Source organism: Bidens hawaiensis, unplaced genomic scaffold (assembly GCF_021521415.1).
Source record: "Bidens hawaiensis isolate Kalapana, Puna unplaced genomic scaffold, B.hawaiensis_p1.1 tig00002186_1, whole genome shotgun sequence".
Taxonomy (NCBI): domain Eukaryota; kingdom Viridiplantae; phylum Streptophyta; class Magnoliopsida; order Asterales; family Asteraceae; genus Bidens; species Bidens hawaiensis.
In genome coordinates this window covers 3,006,390-3,030,631 of record NW_027491117.1, presented here as the reverse complement: position 1 = coordinate 3,030,631, position 24,242 = coordinate 3,006,390, and the positions used below count along the sequence as shown (strand labels likewise).

At 36.1% G+C, this 24,242-nt stretch overlaps 1 protein-coding gene across 1 annotated transcript; it reads right to left on the bottom strand.

Moving 5' to 3' along the window:
- Positions 1-20,662: 20,662 nt before the first annotated feature.
- LOC143610168 (GDSL esterase/lipase At4g18970-like) lies at positions 20,663-23,676 on the bottom strand. Its single transcript, XM_077084721.1, has 5 exons — positions 23,213-23,676; positions 21,834-21,958; positions 21,458-21,703; positions 21,113-21,368; positions 20,663-21,012 (listed from the first exon to the last, which is right to left on the bottom strand). Exons 1-5 carry the CDS (start codon positions 23,475-23,477, stop codon positions 20,789-20,791), a joined length of 1,116 nt encoding a protein of 371 aa, XP_076940836.1. The 5' UTR covers positions 23,478-23,676; the 3' UTR covers positions 20,663-20,788.
- Positions 23,677-24,242: the final 566 nt, after the last annotated feature.

Here is a 24,242-nt window from a genome sequence, read left to right as displayed (position 1 = left end):
GGAAGTTCATGCTCTCACAATTGTGAGAAATCCAGTGCTAAATCCAAAGGGAGACAAACAAGCTCACACAACAGAGCAAGATCGGGAATCGGCCACAATGATTTTTTCGTTAACAGGCAAACCTGTTTCAACTGTGACATTCCCGGTCACATTGCTAGAAATTGTTCACGTCTCCCGTATGTTCCATATTACAGACGCTATCAGAGGACTATGCCTCAAAATACCTCCAGAAACTTTAACTTACATAAAACGAGGTGTTTTAAGGCAAAGCCCTCTGATGGTTATTGGAGGAGAGGCAAGGCTTACAGGTCAAATTATCATCAGACCAAGCCTATTACGGTTCAAAAGCGGAACGGAAAATCTGTTTCGGCTCCGAGACCAAAGTGGGCCTCAGAATCGAAATCGGTAAGAAAGTCAAAGTCAAAATCAAATTTGCATTCCGTCCGCAAACCGAAGACAAAGCCAACTGTCTGTACAAACAATAAAGTTTTAAAATCCAAATACAGATGGTTGCCTAAATCTCTAGTGAACAAGTTATCAAAGCCTTCCTGTTCGATTTTTGATAATCAGGAAGACATGTCATGTCAACCCGTGACACGGTTGAACAAGTCAGGTTTACCCAGAACGACTATGGACTGGGTACCTAAGACTAACTAATCTCGCACATCGTGCTGGAACAGCTATGGAGGAATATCATCAGACCATGGTATGTTGATAGTGGTTGTTCCAGGCACATGACAGGAGACATCTCTCAACTACACGACATTCAAATTTTTAATGGAGGGTATGTTTCCTTTGCAGGAGGAGAGAAGGGTACTTTGATTGGGTGATCGACTCATCTCATGACAATGTAAGAAACAAAAAACGGTGTCCACATCCACTACTGAGGCTGAGTATGATGCTGCTTCTGCCTGCTGTTCACATGTCATCTGGATGCAACATCAATTGCTGGATCATGGTTTGAAATTTCTTTACTTCTATTTTCTGTGAAAATGATGTTGCCATTATCATTGTTAAAAAAAACCGGTTCAGCATTATAAAACTAAGCACATCGATATCAAATTCATTTTATTCATGACTGTTACGACCGAAAACTATTCCATCTTGAACAGGTCCACACTGATAATAATGTGGCGGGCCTATTTACGAAACCGGTCGTAACAGCAAGATTCAATGTGCCTGTAGGGTTTCTTAAAATGTTACGTTTTGAAGACCAAGTATTTTTGAGGTTTAAATTGTGTACATAAATTTTATTTCTTGTCATAACTTCTGTACAAATTTAGGGGAAGAAAAAGAAAAATACAAAAAGAGTATGTGTGTGTGTGTGCTTAATAAAAATAAATAAATAAAAAATAAAAATAAAAAATAAAAAACGTTTTGTTCTCTTGCTTAAAATCATGCCGGTTACTCAAGTTCAACGGACATATTTCATATGTTTGGTCCTGTCATCAATTCTTGACTCACGGGATAGCCATTAACCTTAGGACTGAAAGTGACCGGGGCAACTGAATATACATAAAAAAATTATTTTTTGGTTTAACTATCAGTTTAAGTTCTTTCACTGAAAATTATGTCGGCTGCCTAAGTTTGAGGGATACATATTATTATGTGTTTGGTCCTATCGTCTACCTGTAGACACATAGGATAGCCATTCACCTGAAAACTTAAGGTAACTGGGGTGATTGAATTTAAAATCGTCTTCGAAGTTATCATCTGGGAAGTGATATTATTATTATTCAACTAAAAGCTTTTTAGAAGCTTAAAATATTTTCAAATAAAATTGATCCAACCTTTGAGAAATGATAGATAAATTGATTTTGTGTGCCTAACGTGAGAAGTTATTAGGCTAAAAAGCCTTTTGATTAGTCATTGATGTGTATGGTAGCTTTCCATGATAACTAAAAGTTTGAAGTGATATAAACTAAATCTGCTAAACTTATTGTGGAGAGTCATTTTGAAGATGTTTGCATGTCCCTAGATATATCTCTCCGAATGATAGGCAGAAAAGCATTTACCCAGTTATACACGAGCCCGTTAGTGTCTTGATTGCCAAAAATATTATATTTCATTTGAAGTATAAAAAAAATTATAATATTTATAAATATATGAAAATTATTGTCATTCAAATTGTTTTCCAAAAGCTTAAAGGGGTCCTGGGGAACTACAGGGGTGGGGCATACAAATAAGTCCTAAACATCTTGAATATAAGGCTTGTAAGTCCAGATGGCATGTAAGTCCAACGTTCAACCTTAAAAGATTAAAATCATTTTGTATAGAGAAAAGTATTTTGATCAAGTACTAGGAGGTTGGAGTCAAATTGGGGTGATCTGGGGAAAGCCAAATACGCCTTGAGAATAGATAAGGGGCATCATAGGTCCATAAGTGATGTCCATGTAAGCTTTATGCCTAATTGAATCTAATCATATCACTGGCACAATAAAAATCATGAAAATTACCTGCTATCAACCTTCTCACTATGTCACAATAATGCTGAAAATGAATCATTGTGAAAGTATCTTAATCAATATGATTTCATGTTCGAATCTTTTCATAAAAAGGTGTTGCCTGTTTAAAACAACTGAAATTTGATCCCAAAATATGTTAAATTTACTGAAGGCCAGATGGTTAAATTTTTGTTTTAGTTTAGTTTTTATTCTAAATTTATTTTATTTTTAATTTTTATTTTTTACCTCATGTTTACTCGTGTCGAAACAAATGTCTTAAGAAATTGTTTTCAAATGAATCAAGATTGTTTTTCAGATCATGAAATTTGACGGTTGCAAACAATTTCATGGGCCATTCAGTTGGGCCAAATGTGTCCATAATATTTGTGTTATTGTTCGAGTCATCTTTGGTCCAAGTTGTTTGTGTTAATGGTGTTCTCGGGCCATCCTGGTTCTCGGCCTAGATGGGTATCTCAGAAGTTCAAAAGGTTTTGTTTGCAGATTTGATTAAGTTTGGAAAGGAGTCAAAGTGGTTTATCAAGGTCCTTCATCCGTTGGTCAAGTTTGGAAGATTTGCTGAGATCGAGGCAGATGTTGATGCTGTTGGTGCAGCTGTAGCTGAGGAACATGTGGTTCCTGCTCAAAGGTACAACAGTCAGTACCTACTGTTGTACAAGTTAAAGAGTTCGAAGCGTTCAAGAAAAGGCTCCATTTGACTGCATTGAAACCTCCTCAATCAGTCACTGCGACACATGTTTAAGATGATATTGACGAAGAGCCAGCCACCGATCTTATTCTACGCAAACGACGAAAGAAAGATCCGAAACCAGGCGTGCTGGCTAGTGATGTGATACCAACTACTCAACCAACTGTTGCTGAGCCCGTCACTATTGAAGCTCAGACAGCTCAAGACCCATCTCATGCTGCTAAACAAATTCAAGAACAGATTTTTGAAGATATCCTCGAGCACAACTAAAATCAAGCAATAAACCAAGGGGGACATTGTTGAGCTATATTTTGTGGTTTATGCTTGGTATTGTTAAACTTAGATTGGGCTTAGTTGGGCATTTATGTGTAAACTGAAATCTATTGATTTCAGTGGGCTTTACTTTATTTTGGGCCTAGGTTGGTAGTCTATATATAGGATGTATGTTTACATTTGTAGGGTTGCCAGTTGGTTCGTGAGTGGATCATCAGGTGTGTTGTTTATCCATTGTATTTTCAACCATGTAAGTTAAGGGCTTAAGCACCCAACGTATACTATACTGTGTTTTGACTCCTTGTGTTGGTTGATTAGTTTTGTATTGATTGATCGGTGCTTGTTTGATTCTAGACTTTGTGTTTAGGGTTTGTTTACGGTAGGTACAACCGTAGGGTTTTGTTGCGTGAATTTGTGGTTAAAGTACAGCAGTTAGACACCTTCTTAGAGACCGAGAGGTGATTAGAAGTTAGGGTTGTCTCATGGCCTTTGCATGCTAGAATAAGAATTGCGCGAGAGCGAGTTCGTTTCTTGTCCGCTTTAGGTGTTTTGAGCGACTAGTTGATCTATTTGGTTTAAGTTGAATTGTTCCTCTATCCTTGGTTGTGTAGTATTCATTACCATTAGGGTCGAGTGTTGGTGAGACCGAGAGGTGAGTCAAAATTAGAACACGTTAACAATTGTTTTCAGGTTTGGTCGTTTTAGCCGGTTAAGAGTAGTTAAGGTTTATTGAGTGAGACCGAGAGGTGATCCAGTGAGCCTGAGCGATCCTTAGTCGTGTCATCTTTAGGAACCAGTGTCTAGAGGTCATCCAATCCATTTGCTTGTTAAGCCTACAGTTTGATTCAGACCTAGGTAGACGTTTTTCTCCATCCAAAGTTAACATAGTTAATTTGTCGTTAAGTTTTCTATTTTTGGTAACTTTTTTCAGTCAGTCTAGTTAGTCCAGTTAAGTAATTAAAAATCAAAAAATCAATTAAATATTATTCTTAGGTAGGTCTTGTCTAGATTTGGTGATCATTAGCGTCCTTACGTGTCCACGTGTTCGATACTCGGACTTCCTAGGTCTATACTACTTGCGATCGGTACACTTGCCGGTTATGTGTGGTTTTAGGATTTTCGTTTTATATTTAAAGCTTAGTTTTGAGGGTTATCCAACGCACATCAACCGACGACTACTCCCGTTTCACTTGGGTTTTTTCTTTTCAAATAATGGTGAAACAGCTGACTTGATCAAGAAGTTCGTGGTTCTTATGGAAAATCAATTGAACTTGAAGCTCAAGAAAATTCGTTGTGACAATGGCACGGAGTTTAAAAACTCTACACTAAATCATTTTTGTGTCGAAAAGGGAATTTCTCGTCAGTATAGCTCAGCTCGTACCCCGCAGCAGAATGGTGTTGTTGAAAGAAGAAACCATACTTTAATTGAAGCTGCAAGAACGATGTTATGTGATTCAAACTTACTACTATTCTTATGGGCTGAAGCGATCAACACCGCTTGCTACGTTCAAAATAGGGTGTTGATCAACAAATCTCAGATGAAGACTCCGTATGAGATTGTTTATGGTCACAAGCACACAGTCGCACACTTTCGAGCCTTCGGGTGTCCGTGCACCTTGTTGAATCTTGATTCGACTCCAAAATTCAAAGCAAAGGCAAATGATTGTTACTTCGTTGGTTACGCAGGTCGAACTGCCTACAGAGTCCACAACAAGGCATTGAAACAGATTGTAGAGTCATATGATTTGTGCTGGTTGGAAGAAAATGAGACTGATTTTTTTCATGTGGGCCTAACTAGTTGTTTGACTATGACACTCTGTTCAAGCCATTCAATCTGGCTCCTGTGATTGATTCCAATATTTCAGGTGGGGGAACTACTGCTATTGTCGATGATGAAGAAGATCTTTCTACTAATACTCAAGAGTTTCCTATGCTGAGTGTGGACCCATTTAAACGTCTTACACAACTCAGCCGTCATCTGAAGATCTGGAAGAGACTGTCACTAACATTGTGTAAAAACAAGAATCTACTCCAGCAGAGTTGTCACCAAGTTGAGGGGGAGAGCGTTATTCTTCAGATGTTCGGTAGTACTCCATTCCCTGATGCCATTCCAAACGAATATGTTGCCAGTACCTCGTACTCGCACAGTACTGCAACATCGGGATGGAGGAATCCTCTCACTGAAGCTCTCGAAGATCCCGTTAATTTACCAGCAAATTGTTCAGTTCCTGATCACTCCATTCCATCAAGAATTCAACGGGATCATCCCATTGACAGTATTATTGGTCCCCTTGAGGCTAGCGTCTCAACCAGAAGTCAGACTGAACAATAAACAACTGCTTGTATTCTTGCTTCATTTCACAAATTAAGCCTAAAATGGTTGGCATGGCTCTGCAAGAACAGAGCTGGGTTGACGCCATACATGAGGAACTCAATCAGTTTGAGAAACTCAAGATCTGGAGGTTGGTTGAACTACCCGCAGGAAAGAAGTCACTAGATACGAGATGGGTTTTTCGTAATAAGCAGGATGACTCGGGTGTTATCGCTAGAAACAAGGCAAGGCTTGTGGTTCGTGGTTTTCGTCAAGTTGAAGGTTTAGACTATACTGAGGTGTATGCTCCAGTGGCTCGTCTTGAGGCCATTCGGATTTTCCTGGCATATGCATCGTATATGGGTTTCACAGTCTATCAGATGGATGTCAAGACAGCGTTTTTATATGGTGAGGTAAAGGAAGAAATGTATGTGGATCAGCCACCGGGTTTTGTGGACTCCAAGAATCCGTCGTATGTTTATAAGTTGGATAAGGCTCTCTACGGCCTTTATCAGGCTCCTCGAGCATTGTATGCGACGTTGACTGCTCATCTGTTGGAGTCTGGGTATAAGCGTGGAACCATTGATCAGACACTGTTTACAAAGACTGTCGGAAAGGACCTGATCCTGATTCAGATTTATGTGGATGACATTATCTTCGGTTCTACTAGTGCTGCACTCTGTTCTGAGTGCAGCACTGTGATGAAAAAAAGGTTTGAGATAAGCTCGTTGGGGGAGATGACAATGTTTCTGGGTTTGCAAGTTCGTCAAAGCTCAACAGGCATTCTGCAGCATCAAGGGAAACACGTCGAGGATATGTTGGCAAAGTTCGAGTTTCAAGACTCCAAAAGCGCCACGACTCCTATGGCTGAGAGACCTTTCTTTTCTTCAGATCCCGATGGGAAACCCATAGATCAAACATACTATCGATCGATGATTGGGTCTCTGATGTATCTTACTGCAAGTCGTTCTGACATCATGTTCGCAGTCTGTCAATGTGCTCGTTTCCAGGCTAATCCTAAACTCTCTCATTTAATTGCTGTTAAACAAATTTTTAGATATCTGAAAGGGCAACCGAAGCTTGGTCTTTGGTATCCCAAGAACTCAGAATTTGATTTGTTTGCTTTTGCTGACAGCAATTTTGGAGGTGATGATATTGACAGGAAATCGACGTCTGATGGATGTCAATTTTTAGGGGATCGGCTCATTTCGTGGCAATGCAAGAAACAACAAACGGTGTCCACAAGCGCTGCTGAGGCTGAATATGTTGCTGCTTCTGCTTGCTGTTCTCAGGTCATATGGATGCAACATCAATTGCTGGACTACGGTTGGAATTTCTTGACACTCCTATTTTTTGTGATAATGATGCTGCGATTGCCATTGTGAAAAACCCGGTACAACATTCTAAAACCAAGCACATCGATATCAAAATTCATTTTATCCGTGACTGTTACGACCGAAAGCTAATCCATCTTGAACAGGTCCACACTGATAATAATGTGGCGGACCTATTTACTCAACCGGTCGGAACAGTGAGATTCAATGTGCTTGTAGGGTTTCTTAAGATGTTACGTTTTAAAGACTAAGTATTTTGGAGGTTTAACTTGTGTACATAAATTTTTTTCTTGTTATAATTTTTGTACAAATTTAGGAGGGAGAAAAAGAAAAATAATAAAAAAAAATTAAAAAAAAAATGTTTTGTTCTGTTGCTTAAAATCATGCCGATTACTCAAGTTCAACGTATATATTACATATGTTTGGTCCCGTTATCAATTTTTGACTCACGAGATAGCTATTAACCTTAGGACTGAAAGCGACTGGGGCGACTGAACATACATAAAAATTACTATTATTTTTGTTTAACTATCGGTTTGAGTTCTCTCACTGAAAATTATCTCGGCTAAATTTGAGGGACACATTTTATTATGTGTTTGGTCCTATCGTCTACCTGTAGACACATAGGATAGCCATTCACCTGAAAACTGAAGGTAACCGGGGTGATTGAACTTAAGATTGTTTTCAGGGTTACCATTTGGGAAGTGATAATACTATTCAGCTAATGCCTACTAGAAGCTTAAAATATTTTCAAACGAAAATTGATCCAACCTATGAGAGATGATAGATAAATTGATTTTGTGTGCCTAACATGTGAAGTTATTAAGCTAAAAAAAGCTTTTTAATAAGTCATTGATGTGTATGGTAGCTTTCTATGATAAATAAAATTTTGAAGTGATATAAACTAAATCTATTAAACTTTTGTGGAGAGTCATTGTGAAGATGTGTGCATGTCTCTAGATACATCTCTCTGAATGATAGGCAGAAAAGTGATTACTCAGTCATACACGAGCCCGTTAGTGTCTTGATCACCAAAAACATTAATATATATATATATATATATATATATATAATTTTTAATACATATGTATCATTTATTTATTTAAGAGGCTTAAAGGGGATCCAGGGAACTACAGGGGTGGGGCATACAAGTTAGTCCTAAACACCCTGAATGTAAGGCTTGTAAGTCTGGACGGCATGTAAGTCCAACGTTCAACCTTAAAGCCAAAAAGGAAAATTTATTTTGTATATAGAAAATTCTTTGATCAATTACTAAGGGGTTGGAGTCAAATTGGGGTGATCTGGGGAAAGCCAAATACGCTTTGAGAAGAGATAGGGGGCATCATGGGTCCATGAGTGATGTCCATATTAGTTTTATTTCTAATTGAAACTAATCATATCACTGGCACAATGAAAATCATATTAAGTTTCTAAATACCTGCTATCAACCTTTTTACTATGTCAAAATAATGCTGAAAATGGATCATTGTGAAAGTATGTTAATCAATATAATCTCATGTTCGGATCTTTTCTCAAAAGGGGTGCTTGTTTTCAAACAGCTGAAATTTGATCCCAATATATGTTAATTTTTCTGAAGACTGGATAGGTAAATTATTTTGATTTTTTTGTTTAGTTTTATTCTATTTTATTTTATCTACCTCACATTTACTCGTATCGAAACAGATGTCTTTAAAAAATCAATTTTTTATCGGGTTTATTTCTCAAAATTGAGTGGGCCAGCCTTTTAGCCCAACGAATTTCCTTGTTCTCGGCCAAATCATGCTGGCTCAGAAAGATTCACTGAGATGAGTTCTCGGCTCATGATAATTGTTCTCGGCCTATACATGTTCTCGGTCCATAAGTGTTCTCAGCACAGATGGAGGCGTCCTGGTAGTTTAAAAGCCACTCATTACTCTCTATTAATCATTCTTGAAATTTGCATCTTCCAATATCTTCCAAAATCTTCTTAACTATCAAATCTTTCACTTTCTCGCCGCCATCAATCTCTTCTTGTTCCCTTTCGTTTTCAAGCGGATTTCTTTAAAAGACAAAGAAATCTAATTCAAGTATTTCCAAAAGCTGTATGGTTGAAGGATTTGCGGTGATGTTGAAATATTAGATGTATTCGGTTAATGTGTTTGGTAAGCTGATTTGATTTCCTTTGAAGTTACTGAATGTTGTTTAGTTATCAGTTGCAGTTACAGGTTTGGTCATCAATGGTGATTGGCGATATGGAGATGACGGTGAATAGTATTCTCAGGTTTTCGGTGTGGACTGATCAGATTCTCCGGATCAACCAGAGAGATCTACGGAGTAAAAATGATTTGAAGCGTTCTCAGTCAAACCGTGACCGAAGATTTGTTGGTTCTACCAAAGATACATCGTGTTTGACATTTCTGAGTCAATCAAGTCTAATAGTTGGTGTTGTTTTCACTAACCAAAATCATGGTCATCTGCTTCTATTGGGAAGTAGCATGACCTGTGATGGATTACCGGCCGGGGTTGCTATTACCGGAATAAAGGCACTAAATAAGACACTCAACCTCCAAGTGTCTATTTTGAAGCCACAGTATATACGCCGGAGGGAAGAGATGAAGGTGTAGAAGCATGCTAGATGTCTACGGTTGGCGTTTTTAATAATAGCTAAATTCAAGCAATAAACCAAGGGGAGAATGTTGGGTCGTATTTTGTGGTTTATGCTTGTAGTTTTGGTTTTGGTTTTGTTGGGTTGGGCTTTTGTATGTAAACCGAGATCTGTTGATCTCGGTGGGCTTTAGTTATGTTTGGGCCTAGTTGGTAGGATATATATAGAACTTATGTTATCGATATTAGGTTGTTCATTCATTGTCATTCAACCGTGTAAGTTAAGGGCTTAAGCACCGACGTATAATATACGTGTGTTTTGAAGCTTCTTTGTGTGTTTTGTTTGTGTTCTTGATTGACTCATTGAATCGGCTTGGTGATTAGTTTCCACCTAATCATCGAGCATATTGATATCACAATGAAAGATCCGTCACGGGACTTACAGGGGCTTGAGCTTAATATTAAAAAGACCGAAATATTTTGGCCGTTGTGCGATGGGGTAAGGGTAAAAGTCGGTTTATTTCCTATAAAGATTGGGAGACCGGAGTTAGGGGTAAAACTCCTTGGAGGTGCGGTTAGCCGGGACACTGGTTTTATCAGTAGTTTGGCCCTTACAAGAGCTTCAAGAGCAGTGGACCTAATGAGATGTTTTACTCGCTTGCGTGACCCTCAATGTGAGCTTTCTTCGCTCATGTATGGGGGTGGCTAAGTTGTTTTTTGGACTCCGAACATGTCAACCTATGTTTGTTAAGGAAGTTGTCTCTGTTTTTTACAAAGTGCTTCGAGGGGAGATTGAGGATATTGTGGTATGTAGGGCCCGTTTTCTGGGGATTTTCAATGGAGACTAGCCTCTCTCCTTATCCATTTTGGTGGTTTAGGGTTATATTCAGCTGAGGATGTTTTCACCTATACTTTCGTAGCCTCGAGAGCACAATCTTGGAAGTTACAGGACCACATTTTACGTGATTGTAGTGTTGATGGGTTAGATTCTGATTTTGGGTGTGCGTTGGATTGTTTTCACAACTCTATTCCTGATGTTGATCTTGGCGGGTTCGCTAATAAGGACACCCCCCCCCCCCAAAGCCCAAAATGCTTTGGCGAGTGCCCTTTATAGTAAAACCATCCAAAGTTTGGGAGAAAAGTTTGGCCTGTCCTCTCATCAGAGAGCGGTATTAGAATGTCTTCAGGCTCCTCATGTTTAAGACTTTTTAACTATCACCCCCATCGAAGGTTTAGGCCAGCACATGTTAGCAACGGAGTACCGAGCCATTCTTAAATATCGTTTAATGATCCCCTGTTCCTAGTTGATGAGCCATGCCCAGGCTGACGTAAAATTTGTTTAGATAATTTTGGTTAACATACGGTTCATTGCAAAGAACTCCAGAGGTTTAAATATGGACATGATTTGGTCAGGGATGTCCTTTGTGGTGTGTTAAAGCGGGCGGGAATCTTGACAAAGAAAGAGGCTCCTGTGAATTTCTTGTCGGATCCGTGTGAAGGAAGGTCTACTCTCCGACCAGCGGACATTTTTGTGTTTAAATAGGCGGGGGAAGCATGATTGTGTGGACCTTACTGCAGTGTCCCCTCTTGTGGGGCTTAGGGACACCGGGGTTGTTGCTAGGCAAGCCGTACTAAAGGTAGAAGCAGGAAAAATTGCTAAGCACGAGAAGGCGTTTGTTGAGAATCAACACACCTTCATTCCTTTTTCTTTTGATACATTTGGGTCTCTTGCCCCCGATGCTGCTACGTTTCTAAAAAGAGTTCAGGGGGTCGTGCATCATGGTAACTCAATGACGCCGAAGCACGATAACTTAGTTTTCAATAGAATCGATTTTGCTATTCAAAAGGGGGAGACGGCGCAACTTGTTGCCCGCTTCCCTGCCTCTCTATCGTAATTGGATCCTTTAATGTGAAATAATGTTAAAAATAAGTATGATAAAATTGGAAAATTGAACTTTAAAATTGGCATGAAAATTGAAACTTGGAATTTTAAAATTTTAAAATGGATTTGAATTCGAAATAAGTCGGACTAATTTAATTCGAATTCAAAATAAGTTGAAATTCTATTTAAGTTTGAATTTCGTTCGAATGTTCCAATTCAGATTTTACCAAAATAATTTCTTTTAATTCTAATTTTAATTATATTACAAACTATAGTTTTTTTTTAAACAAGTTTATAGAAAAAGTAAATTATTCAAGCTTACAAAATCTAAAATATTGAAAGTGGTAACATCTAGTTACATGTTCATAGAAATTAGCATAAATATTATGAATTAATAACCATAAGGCTATGTATTGTGGGATAACTAGCAATAGATAGTTATCACGTCAATTCACTACCATATAGCATAACTAGTCATTCGTTAATTTAAGCGTTGTGAAATAACTTGCCACTATCTAATTAAAATAATAATTAAACTACTTAAAAGAAAAGAAAAAAGATAATTTTTGATTGGTTGTAATTAGAGGGCTGGACCAACTAAGAATTTTGGACAACGTCGTCATGCACATGGCGCCTACTGAGTTTGACGCGACGTGGGCCGTGGTGTTTATGGCTCCACCATGTCCATATGGCATGGAAAACGCCTCCACAACATACAACCTAATTTTGAACTTCCAACTTTTACTTTTTATAACTTAAAGACATAAATAACCTTTTTATATATACAAACTAGTAGGTAGACCCACCCCCGCGTTACGGCGGGTTTTAGACAACCATTAAGAAAAATAGTTACCATTTAAGGTTGCATACATACCTTTGCCTATCTGCAAGCCAACTTAAACTTATGCAGGAAGCTGCCTAAAAGAGCGTATATGAGGCTACCAAAAATAATATGTGCAACGAACTCCTGTGTTTCTCTACAAACATGTAGTTGATTGCTACTGTGCAAATATTTGAGCATTAAAACTATTAGATAACATGATGCAAGTCAAGCAATTTATCTAAAATATATACATCCACAAATGGTCGGATAAACGTGCACAAAACAGAAAATAAATATACATGCACACAAATGCTTGAAACTCATCAGATCGAGCATGTGATATCTTAATGACGATTTGTAAACACATCCATATATAAATTAACCAAAATTACAAATCTCTTCGCGTTATATAAATAGCATGTATAACCAATCTAAAACATATGCATTTAATTAAAATAAGATAAACAAAAATCATTCAAAAGAACCTGATTATATCCATGATAATGGCATTAACGATCTTGTCAAAAGAAGAAAACCACGTCTAGAGCTCTCAAGTACAATGCCTCATCACTACTGACCCCGTCATTTGTGTCATCTTCTGTAACGTTTGCCTCTTTCTTACCATTCGGAAACCGATTCCTGAAGTGTCCCTTATCTTTACAACTCCAACATTCTATATCTTTACGAGTCTTAGACTAACTCCTCTTCCTACTCTCACTGCCTCGCTGTTTTCCCCTACCTCTACCTTCTGTGAATAACATATGGCCTGATGATTCACCTGAACTTCTGCATCTTGAATCTTCTCCCAGGATCAGGTACCGAATCCCATCAAAAGTAATTTTTTAGACGAACTACAAACTGCAGTCATTGTTTGAGACCAATTGTTGGGTAAAGAGGATAATAACAATAGGCCTTGAACTTTATCATCAAACTTAATGTCAACTGATACTAAGCGGAACAAAATTGAATTAAGATTATTGATATGCGTTGTAACTGACCCACCCTCTTTCATTCTTGTTGTCACCAGCTCTCGGATAAGATAGACCTTATTCGCTGTCTAAGGCTTCTCGTACATGTTGGATAGTGCCTCAATCATACCACGCGCTGCGGTTTCTTTCATGATGTTAAACGCCACATCTTCCGATAACGATAACATAATACCCTAGCTTTCTTGTCTAACTTCTTCCAATCTTCATCTGACAACTTTTCTGGTTTTTCATCCTCAAGCACTACATCTAAGTCTTTCTGACAAAGCAGCGCTTCAATCTGCATCTTCCACCAACCAAATTTCTGTCCATCAAACTTCTGTATCGAAACCTTTCCGTCTTCTTCCATTACAATGACTAAAACAAAAAAACTGGATTAAAACAGAGACAGACACAACAATGGCACAAGCCTGAAAATAATGGTTGTTCTACTGAACTCTGTTAAAAATCAACCTATTTAAACGCAACGGAATAACTAACTGATAATCAGAAAACTGAAACTTTAAATTGAAACAATAAAACCTAAGAAACGCGGTTGACACTGGTTCTCGATTTCTTTAATGTTTATTCTGATTAACGACAGTTCTTCAAAAAGGATCTTGATTTCACTGTTCTTGGCTCGTTCTTTTCAAAGTAGGATCTCAGACCTCTTTCGGCCCACACAAAATAATTACACTGGGCCTACTGCCCTTGTTTTTTTTTCTAAAAGCCCAAAAAGATAAACAAAATTGATCTGGTCCAAATAATGATTCTTAGCCCAAAATCATTTTTCTACATAGGCCTAACAAAAAAAACTTATGTCTTGTCCAAAGCAAACAATTTGGTCAAACATATACCCCAAGCTCCTGTTCTCTCTGTTTCTTCACCTAAACAATAGGACAAATATAATATTCTTCAAAATTTGCAATTCTTTCTCGTAAACTGCTTCTACGGGAGAGAATCTCTGCAATCTTCTGGCCAAAAATCAACGAGGATAACAGCGGAGAAACGGCGGTTACTGGTGGTAACAGATGGTGTTGCAAACGGATTCTGGCACGGTGGAACCCCAAACAGCGGCGGTGTATATTGCCTCGCGGATTCAACTTTCAAAATAGAACCTCCACAAACGAACAGTGGTGGCTAGGAACAATCCCTAACCGACTGTGATGGCGACAAACAGAAACAGGCGTAACCTTAGCTCCGACTTCAGGTGCGGCGGCGACAAGCGGAACATGTTCAACATGTTCTTCGTGTGATCTGAACCTAAGCTCATAATACCACTTGTTAGGATTAAACGCACACACGAACTGAACATACACGCGAAAGCAATAAACGAACACGGGGATTTAACGTGATTCGGTCTAAGACTCAAACTGACCTATATCCACGGGTGGCAACTAGGTATTCCTTTATTGAGGGACATAAAATTACAAATACATATCGTTGTTTAAATAGAGATTGAACGAGGGTTTATAAATTATTGAACAAGAAATCTAAACCGGGTTGTGCTTAGGCCAGGCAACCCGCACCATCTCCTCTTTGACTTCAAATAATAAACCGGCCGAAAGAAGGCCTACAAACCCAACACTTGCCTCTTATCAATTTGCTACACCACCTACAAATAAAAAGAAAAAGAAAAAACGTTTCCAGGCGTAACCTTTTAGCATGTGCCCAACGATTCTCATGGTTAACTATCACACACATATATATGTATATATGTGTGTGTTTGTGTGAGAGCACGTTTGTTACAAATGAGCAATTAAATTCATCATTTTACTTGAAAACCTTTTTATGCTAATTTATACTTACAATTATCAAAACCAGTCGACGTTACATGATTGGAATGATGAGGTATGTATGAAAATATTAAAACGATGTAAAAAGCTATTCCAAGCAAAGGCAATATTGGAGGAAGGTGATTATTATAGAAAAGGTGGTGATGAACGATGAACCCGGCAACCAAACACTTGAGACTTAACATAGATATGATATGCTGATGATAACCTTAACGACGGGAAGAGAAAGGACAGAAAAGGATTGGGCAATGTTTTTATCTGATGTTGATGCTGACTTTAGTGACTATAAGGGTGTGTTTGATATTGCTTATTTAAGTCAAAAAGGACTTTTTGTTAAAAAGAAATTATTAATTTATGAATTTTTTAAAAGGAGCATTTAAAACAATGTTTGAATTAGCTTATGTGGTGGGAAAAGCTAAAATGACCAAAAGGGATGCTCTTTTTAAAATTAGCGTAATGGGTTTTGAGATTTATAAGGGTGTAACAGGTAAATCAAATACAATAAGTTAATATTCATGAGTTCTTTTTATTTGCCAAACAACTTATATAACTTATTAACTTTTTGAAAAGTTAATAAGTTATAAGGAGACTCAAATAAGCAATCCCAAACACCACCTAAGATAACTCCAAGTCGAGTTAGGGTTCACAAGTGTTATCAAAGTCTACCTGTAGTTAACTATGGCAGTTGTTCCAACTAATTCACACTAATGGGTTGGGTCTTTTATAGATTAAGTGAAGTGGGTCATAGTGATAGAGAAAAGCTGACTATCGGAATCGAACCGATGACCATCGCATTACATATCCGATGCTCTAACCTTTGAGTTAAGCAGGCTCACATAACATAAATTCAACATGCATAGGAATTCAACAAACTCTTACACTGTAATCTCGGGTTTAAAAAACAAACAAAAAAATGATAAGATTAGATAGGGGAAGAAAGAAAAAGAAATTATATATTTAAAAGACATTCTCGAGTTAAAATAAATAAAAATAGAAAAGAAAATGTTAATTACATTCTTGAGTTAGATAGGAAGAAAAAGACAGAAAAAAAATTATAACTTTACAATCATGTTCTTATTATTGAGTTAGATAGGAAGGAAAAAATAGGGTAAATTAGTAATATTATGCATGACTATAAACTTTCCTTTCAAATCAGGCCATATTTTGCTGGAAAGTTTTTGAGGAAAAAAACCCTAACTTTTATTTCAATTCTCTTTCTTTTCTTTTAATGAAAAAACTCAAGAATGAAAAAAGGAAAATTTTCTTATCTTTTCTTTTCCAAACCCTTAAATAAAAAACTCAAGAATGCAGTGTTAGGGCCCGTTCGTTTCACGGAATGAAATGAAAGTGAATTGGAATTTGCGTAGGATTTGGAATTAGAAGGAATTGGATTTGGAATCTGAACATTCAAATAGGAATTGGAATTTGAAGGAATTGAAATCCAATTTCATTCTAGATGTGTTCGTTTGATAAATAAATTGGAATCGAGTTTTTTTTTTAACGAGAATAACGGCGGAAACATTTTAGTTTTTTTAGATTTTTTTGTTTTTTATTTATATTTTGAGTTATGATTTTTTTGAATTTTTTTAAGGGTTTTCTATTAAAATCAAAAACCTCTCAAAAAAATATTTAAAAATAATAATAAAAAAATCATAGCTCAAAATATAAACTTAAAACAAAAAAAGTAAAAAAAAACCAAAATATTTTATTCGTTGTTCTCGTTAAAAAAATAAATAAATAAATAATCTGGAGAAAAGATTCCAACGAATTCACTTGAAATCCTCCACATTTTGTAAAGATTTAGAATCCCTTCGTTTAAAGGAATTTGAAGGAATTGAATTCCAATTCCTTGACAACCGAACGCACCAAAAGAAAATTAAGGTTCCAATTCCAATGAAACGAACACGCCATGTCATGGGATTTTAATTCCAATTTCTTTAAATTCCCACGAATTCTGTAAAACGAACGCACCGTTAGAATTTTTGCTATTAACTATTTGAATTCTTGGGCTCTTCTATCCATATAATTAAAATATATTAAAAAATATAATATAGAATAAAAAATAACTGTTAAATATTATATATATTATAGTAAATATTATGGAGCATAACAATTAATTTAACGAGAGTTTTTTTTATCACGATTAAAAATTAAAAAAAAAAAGAATTAATTGTTCAAGTGTTCGAAATTTAAGGTGTGTATAAATATGTGAAAAATAATTGTGGAGTCAATTATGTTGGATAATGCTTTTCAATTCTGATTTATTTTTCCTCCGACTATTTAAACTTTGTTATCATTCTCTTCGTAAATCTTGTAATAATTTAATAATTGGCAATAAAAGCTTTGGGGTTTGTAAATTCTATTGCATATTGCTTGTATGAATCATTAACACTTTGATAGTGTTTGGTAAAAAAAAATGACATGAAATGGAGGATCGTTATGACGGAATGAAAACAAAGGAGTTTTTGGTTGGCCAATTCAAAAGAAATCAACGATTTCTCAAGTAATCTTAGTTTATTAAAATAATTCATTCTCATTTCGCTTCCTTTTTTTTTTCATTCCGTTCATCTTTCATCTTATTTTCTTGACACCACCACTTAACCGCCACCATTGGTGTCGATGCCATCATCGTCACCACCACCACCACCACCGCTAACCAAAAGAATTTGTATGAGACCGAGTCAAGTATTTTTTATTTTTTTAATTACATCCTTAACTATTATTCTTACTATGCTGAATTTCAAGACCAAGACCAACCCACTCAACTTTTCGACAAAAACTTGTCTATGGTTGTTGGATAGTTAAAAAAAACATAAATACATTTCGACAAGCTTATTGGTTAAAGCACGTATCAAGATCGTTTATAAGAGAAAAAATAATATTTTTTTCAAAAAAAATATGTTTATGTTAAAATTTATGCCGGCATGTTCGTAAAAAAAATATTATGCAAACCTGTGTATTTAGTTTTTATTTTTAAATAATAAAAACAAGCTTTAACTAAAAGCTATTTAACCTAGGGATAAGCGTTTTCGGTACGGGTACCGACCGGTACCGGTGACCGCACCGGTACCGGTACCGAATTCGGTATCGATTTCGTACCGTCGGTACCGAATCAGTACCAAGGTTTGAGTTTTCGGTATCGGTACGGTACCGGTATTTCCCGAAATTTTTCACGAAATACCGGTGCCAACTATTTCCGAATTTCGGGATCGGTAACGGTCAGTACCGGTACCATCCCTAGCTCATCCCTACTTAAATAATCATACGAAGTTTTTTTTACAAATTTACAATTAAAATATTAAAAAAAAAAAAAAAAAAAAAAAAAATTCAACCTTAATTTCCCTAATTAAAACTGTTAAAAAAGTACACTTCCTTTTCCTCAACTCCATCCCATTGCCTGCAACTTCCAATCTTCTCAACCCGATCCTCAAATTCCAAATTTTCATCTTCTTCTCTTTGTAGATTCAACAAATTAACACTCTATTTAAAAGAGGGGAAGATGTTGAAGTTGGGCGGCATTTTCATCGGGGAAATCTCCACAACAAATTTACCGATTTGTGAATTTGGGCGGCCCCGACAACAACGATGTGGTGTTTTTCAGCGGCACCGCCCGCCACCTCAGCAGTTCAACGGCAAAACGGTTTCCACACCGTATAGTCTAAGGGCGCGTTCGTTTCACATAATTCGTGGGATTTCAAAGGAATTGGAATTAAAATCCCATGACATAGCGTATTCGTTTCGTTGTAATTGGAATCTTAATTCCATTTTGGTGTGTTCGATTGCCAAAGAATTGGAATTGGAATTCAATTATTTCAAATCCCTTTAAAAATGTGGAAGATTTCAAGTGAATTCGTTGGAATCTTTTCTCTGAGGTTTTTTTTTTTTTTTTTTTTTTTAACGAGAACAACGAATAAAGCATTTTAGTTTTTTTTTTACTTTTTTTGTTTTCGATTTATATTTTGAGTTATGATTTTTTTTTTATTATTTTTGCATATCTTTTTGAGGTGTTTTTGATCTTAATAGAAAACCCTAAAAAATTCAAAAAAAAAAATCATAACGCAAAATAAAAATAAAAAACTAAAATGTTTCCGCCATTATCCTCGTTAAACAAAAAAAAACTCAATTCCAATGGTCAAACGAACACATCAAGAATGAAATTAGTTTTCAATTCCTATTGGAATATTTAGATTCCAAATCCAATTTATTCCAATTCCAAATCCTATACAAATTTCAATTCTGATTCCAATTCTATTATATTCTATTCTATAAAACTAACGAGTCCTAAGAGTTTTTAGTTCCTTAATAATGTTGTAAACATGAATTCCAAACATCCTCGGAATTATTGTTTTACCTAATTTGTAACATATTTTCTCATAGAAGTCTAGAACTGCTTGAAAGATGAAAGCGCTCACTGACTAGTTCTTCTTTTTGTCTATAAATAATATCATCAAAATAAGTTTCCTAAAAGAAACTTTCAGTTTATATGAAATTAAACTAGTAGTAGTTACTAGCCAGGGTCGTCCCCTTAAAGACATTTTTAGTTTATATGAAATGAAATTGGTAGATAGTTACTAGTCAAGGCTGTCTCTAACCTGTGCGAGTAAAAAAAGGGCCCCCATATATAAAATTGTGTTTTAGAGAGACTAAAAGACGACCCCTAATAAAGTGATAAGTCTGTTTGGGCTAAAATACAAATACGTTTTATTCTTTAAACTATTCAAAACTAAATATGCTTTTATTGTACAATTTTTTAGTTGGTTTTTAAATTTAGTTATGAGCTTTGGTTTAAAAAAGCTATATATAAAATATATAGAAGAATCTTAATATAAACAAAGAAATTATAATATATATGGGCACCAACTAATGAAAAAGAGGAGACATTTTGGAGAAAAAAAAAAGAATGTGTGAGAGCCCATGCTTTGGACCTGAGTTCTTCAACAGGTTAGCAAGGCAGCTAAACGTCTGAAATAGAAGAATGTATAATTTATTTATGTATATCAGGACTCAGGAAGTTGTTCTCTCTTTTTGGGCCCATAAAGATTGGGCCCTATGTGGTGCACAACCAGCACATGCCATGGGTCAGCCCTGTTACTTGCCAATAGTTAAGAAAACCACAATTAAAATTTTTTGGAGGGTATATGATTTCAGGCAATGGGGAAAATATCACCTAATCTCGTACCAACAAAATACTTTTTGAAATCCCATACCCGAATACATATCTCAATACTTGTCTTAAATGTTTCGAGTCGTACGCCGAGCTTAGTCTTTTTCCATTCCTTTCTACTTGCATTTCTCCATTTCCCCCCAAAACCCGACCACTTCAGTTTTGGGGAAAATGGGAAGTCACAGGGTTTTACGAGACCACTGCATGCGCTCTGAGAGATAATAAATCTTGTTAACATATGGTTATTACCTCCTCAAGTTTGCAGTTGTGTATATATAACTAATTTGCATGAACTCATATTTAGAAACCTGGTAATCTTTCATTTAAAACCAAGGTATTCACTACCATGTATTGCATGCCTACTTCAACTTAAAATTGTGGTTTTCATTTCACTTAAAATATTATGAGTCCATTTATCAAAACAATCGCGATAAAAAGAAAGTATCATGGACAATTACAAAGGTAATACGATATCAAGTAGTACAAGTGTGACGAAAAGTCGTAACTTTAAAGCTGAGCCAATTGGCGGATATCCATTGGATAAGCATCAGAGGATGACTGTGCGCTGTAAGATCTCCTACCAACAATCACATTCGCAGCTTCAGTAGGGTGAAAGGCATCCCAAAACAGATGTTCATCTCTATTTTCGCAAGGTGTTTGACCGGGTAGACAAGTGATTTGCCCATTGTTCTTTCCCACTCCACAACATCCAGCATTTGTCACAGTAAATCCTATATATTTCAATTAAAAAAAAAAGTTACTTCTAAGAAATGAACCCATTGAATCCCTACAATACAAATTTTATCGAAAAAAGCAACCAAATGCTCATACCGTAGGACTGAGGACTATTGATCAAGTCTTGGAAAATGTCATAATTGTTGATATAAATGAATTTTGCATCTGGTAGATTATCGTTCAAATTATTGACAAGAGATTTCAGCAAGTTGTTGAACATTTGGTTGGCGGAGTTGATTTTTTGGACGCATGTTGATCCATCTTCGCTGTTTTGAGCCAATGCGTTCGGACTGCACCCTATCTGGCCTATGCCATTCAACACAAGTTTCCTTGCTCCATAGTTATACAATTCCTGAAAGTCCCAAATTGAAGTTTTTTAGTATCTATAAACCAAAACTCGCACATGCATACGTGTTATCTTACATAAAATGCACTACTTACTCTTACGAGCTCAGAATATTGTTGAATGAGAACAGAAGCATACTGCTCAGGTGTATATTGACTGCTAGTTTGGTAGTAATTAGGCATGAAATAGTTATTAAGGTAATCATTGCTTCCCAATCCGACTGAGTATATGCATTGTCGTAGATAATTTGCTGCTGAATCTTCGTCTCCAAGTATATCTACAACTTGTGACACCGTATTTTTGTAATTATTTACCTGCCCACCAAAGCTAATTCGTGCACCCTATAGAATAATAATCCAAAAGCGTACTTAAGATGTTGATTCTTCATCTTTTGTGACAATCAGTTGATCAATGAATTGCTAATGTTTACTCACTTGACAAAATTAAGCAGTTATTATTTAGAGTGCATACCAGTTGTTGCCCTGTTTCGTCTCGGATTCCTGCTGCCGCTGAGGCGTAATTCACACCATTAAGTATGTCGCGACCCCCGGCATTTGCGTACGGTGGAATATAATCATCGAAGCCTAGAAGCTCAGCTGCATGTGTAGAAATTTCTGGCTTAGTAACTAGTATTTGCTTTTGCTATATCATCATGTTAAAATATATATGCAACCAAGAATAGAAAAGTATAATTTATACAAGCTTCCCTTTTTGCATCATATCAGACTTTAATTCTGTTTAATTCAGTAATACTTAATATTTTCCCCAAAAACATATTTTTAACATCTTACATAATCCAGATCAAAACATAGAGATTTAAATAAATATAGTTTTAGAACACTTGCATAAGCTAATAATAATGCGATCTATTTGAGCACATGATTGAAAGGCTCAAAAATATTATGTTTACTAATTCTTCTAGTTGTACGTGGCCATCACTATATATGTGCCCGTGTCTTAATGTAACATGTAAATCTTGGGACTGTGAAAAGCTATAAAAAGATCTTTGTTATACCATAAATATTATGGATTATCATTGTCGAATGTTCAAAGATCGATAATATTGACGAACAAAATATTATTAACTTTACAAGCTGGCGCTAGTAATTAAAATCATGAGTATATTTTTTATTTCTTTTTTTCATAACGGCTTAAAGATGATCATATTTTAAACATAGCATATAATCTCAATCAAGGGTGCAATTTTCTTCTGCGACACAATTTTATCAAAAATTAACTTAGTTTGAGTGTGGTCTAATCTAAGCAAAGTCTGGAAAATCCTGGAAACACATTTAGCTAAACGCGTTATGTTCAGATCAATCTAACTAGTAATTAATTTAACACCTTAATTTTTACAATTATTTAAATGTGTTTTTCCATACTTAAACCAGTTGTATTTTATCCAAAATTGAAACATAAAAAACAAATGTTTATCAAGTCATATACAAGTTTTTTTGGCTAATAGGTTATGTTGTACGTGTTAACACATGAACATCCATTTGAATTCTTGTGTCCGACACGTACGTTTTTCAAGTCCGGGTTAGATAAGTGCATATAGAGAACACAACTTGTCTAACACCACCAACGTCCATAATTAAAAAGTTAGACTCATATAGCGAACTAATGAAAAAAAATTAAAGGTTATATCAACGTGTATATGCATCAAGTTTTTGTAGAGGATAAGTAAGATCCACAAAAACATAAAACAAACAAATAAATAAATATATTCTTGTGGTCCCATACCCCTCCCACCAACCCACTACAAAAGGCTTCAAACCAATTAACATGTATTTTCTAACTCAGTCAGTGTACGTTAGTACAAGCAGCAAACAAAAAGCAATGAAGCTTACCAACAGTATCAACAACTGTTCTGCCATTGCTAAACCTTCCGGTAGGGCCATCCGGGAAGTCAATGCCATACGGCAAGTAATTGGCTCGAGCCAACGACGCGATTCCATTATTATTCCCATTATCGACCAAAGAATCGCCAAAAATATAGTAGCATGGAACTTGAGGGTCACCATTAACCTTATAAGCAGCCATGCTTAATGCTAATATTATTGCAAATACATGCATAACCATAACCAACCATATTCTTTTTAGCTCACTTGCCATTATTATTAATGCAGCAAATCAAAAGCAAGAGAGATGTTAGTTATGAAGAGCAAAAGGTGATGAGAAAGGTAAAGGGTGTGGTGATATTAATGCCAAGATCGATATGATGTTGTCTATTTATACACTCAAAAAACATGTGTTGTGTTTATGGTGGAGAAATGTAGAAGGCGACGGCTATTGTGTCTTTATGATGTTTTACAGTTGGAAGTTGGTCATGTGCATTAACTCCACGCGGATACTGTAGTGTATGGGTTTCAACACTACATGTTTTTGTACTAGTCCCACTGACTGAGCTACATTCATCATTCATTTTGATTTAGTTTATAGATCTAAAAACTAACTTTTGCCTAACTGAAATTCCTTAGTGTAAACCCTGGTTTGGATTTAGAAGCTCTCATCTATTTTTTCTCGCTTTAGCTTGATTTTTGTATTTTAAATCATGTATTTCTTATTGTCGGCTCTGGAATGGTTTGTAACCACCTTTGGTGCCCTCTGCATGGCTGTGTTACAACCACGGTATATTAAATATAGATCCACATAAAGTACATCACTACTTAAAAAGTATATTTTCAATATTTAAGTTTATGCCACGTAGAGTTGATAACACACTACAAGAAAATTAATTAGATCGAAAATTTTCCATTGACCCATACCCACATATCAGCAACGGAACCAAAAAAACTTCCAAAACACAGAGGGAATAGACCAAAAAAAACGTGGGTTAAAATGCACTAGTCACACTTATTTTCTGATCGTATATCACTG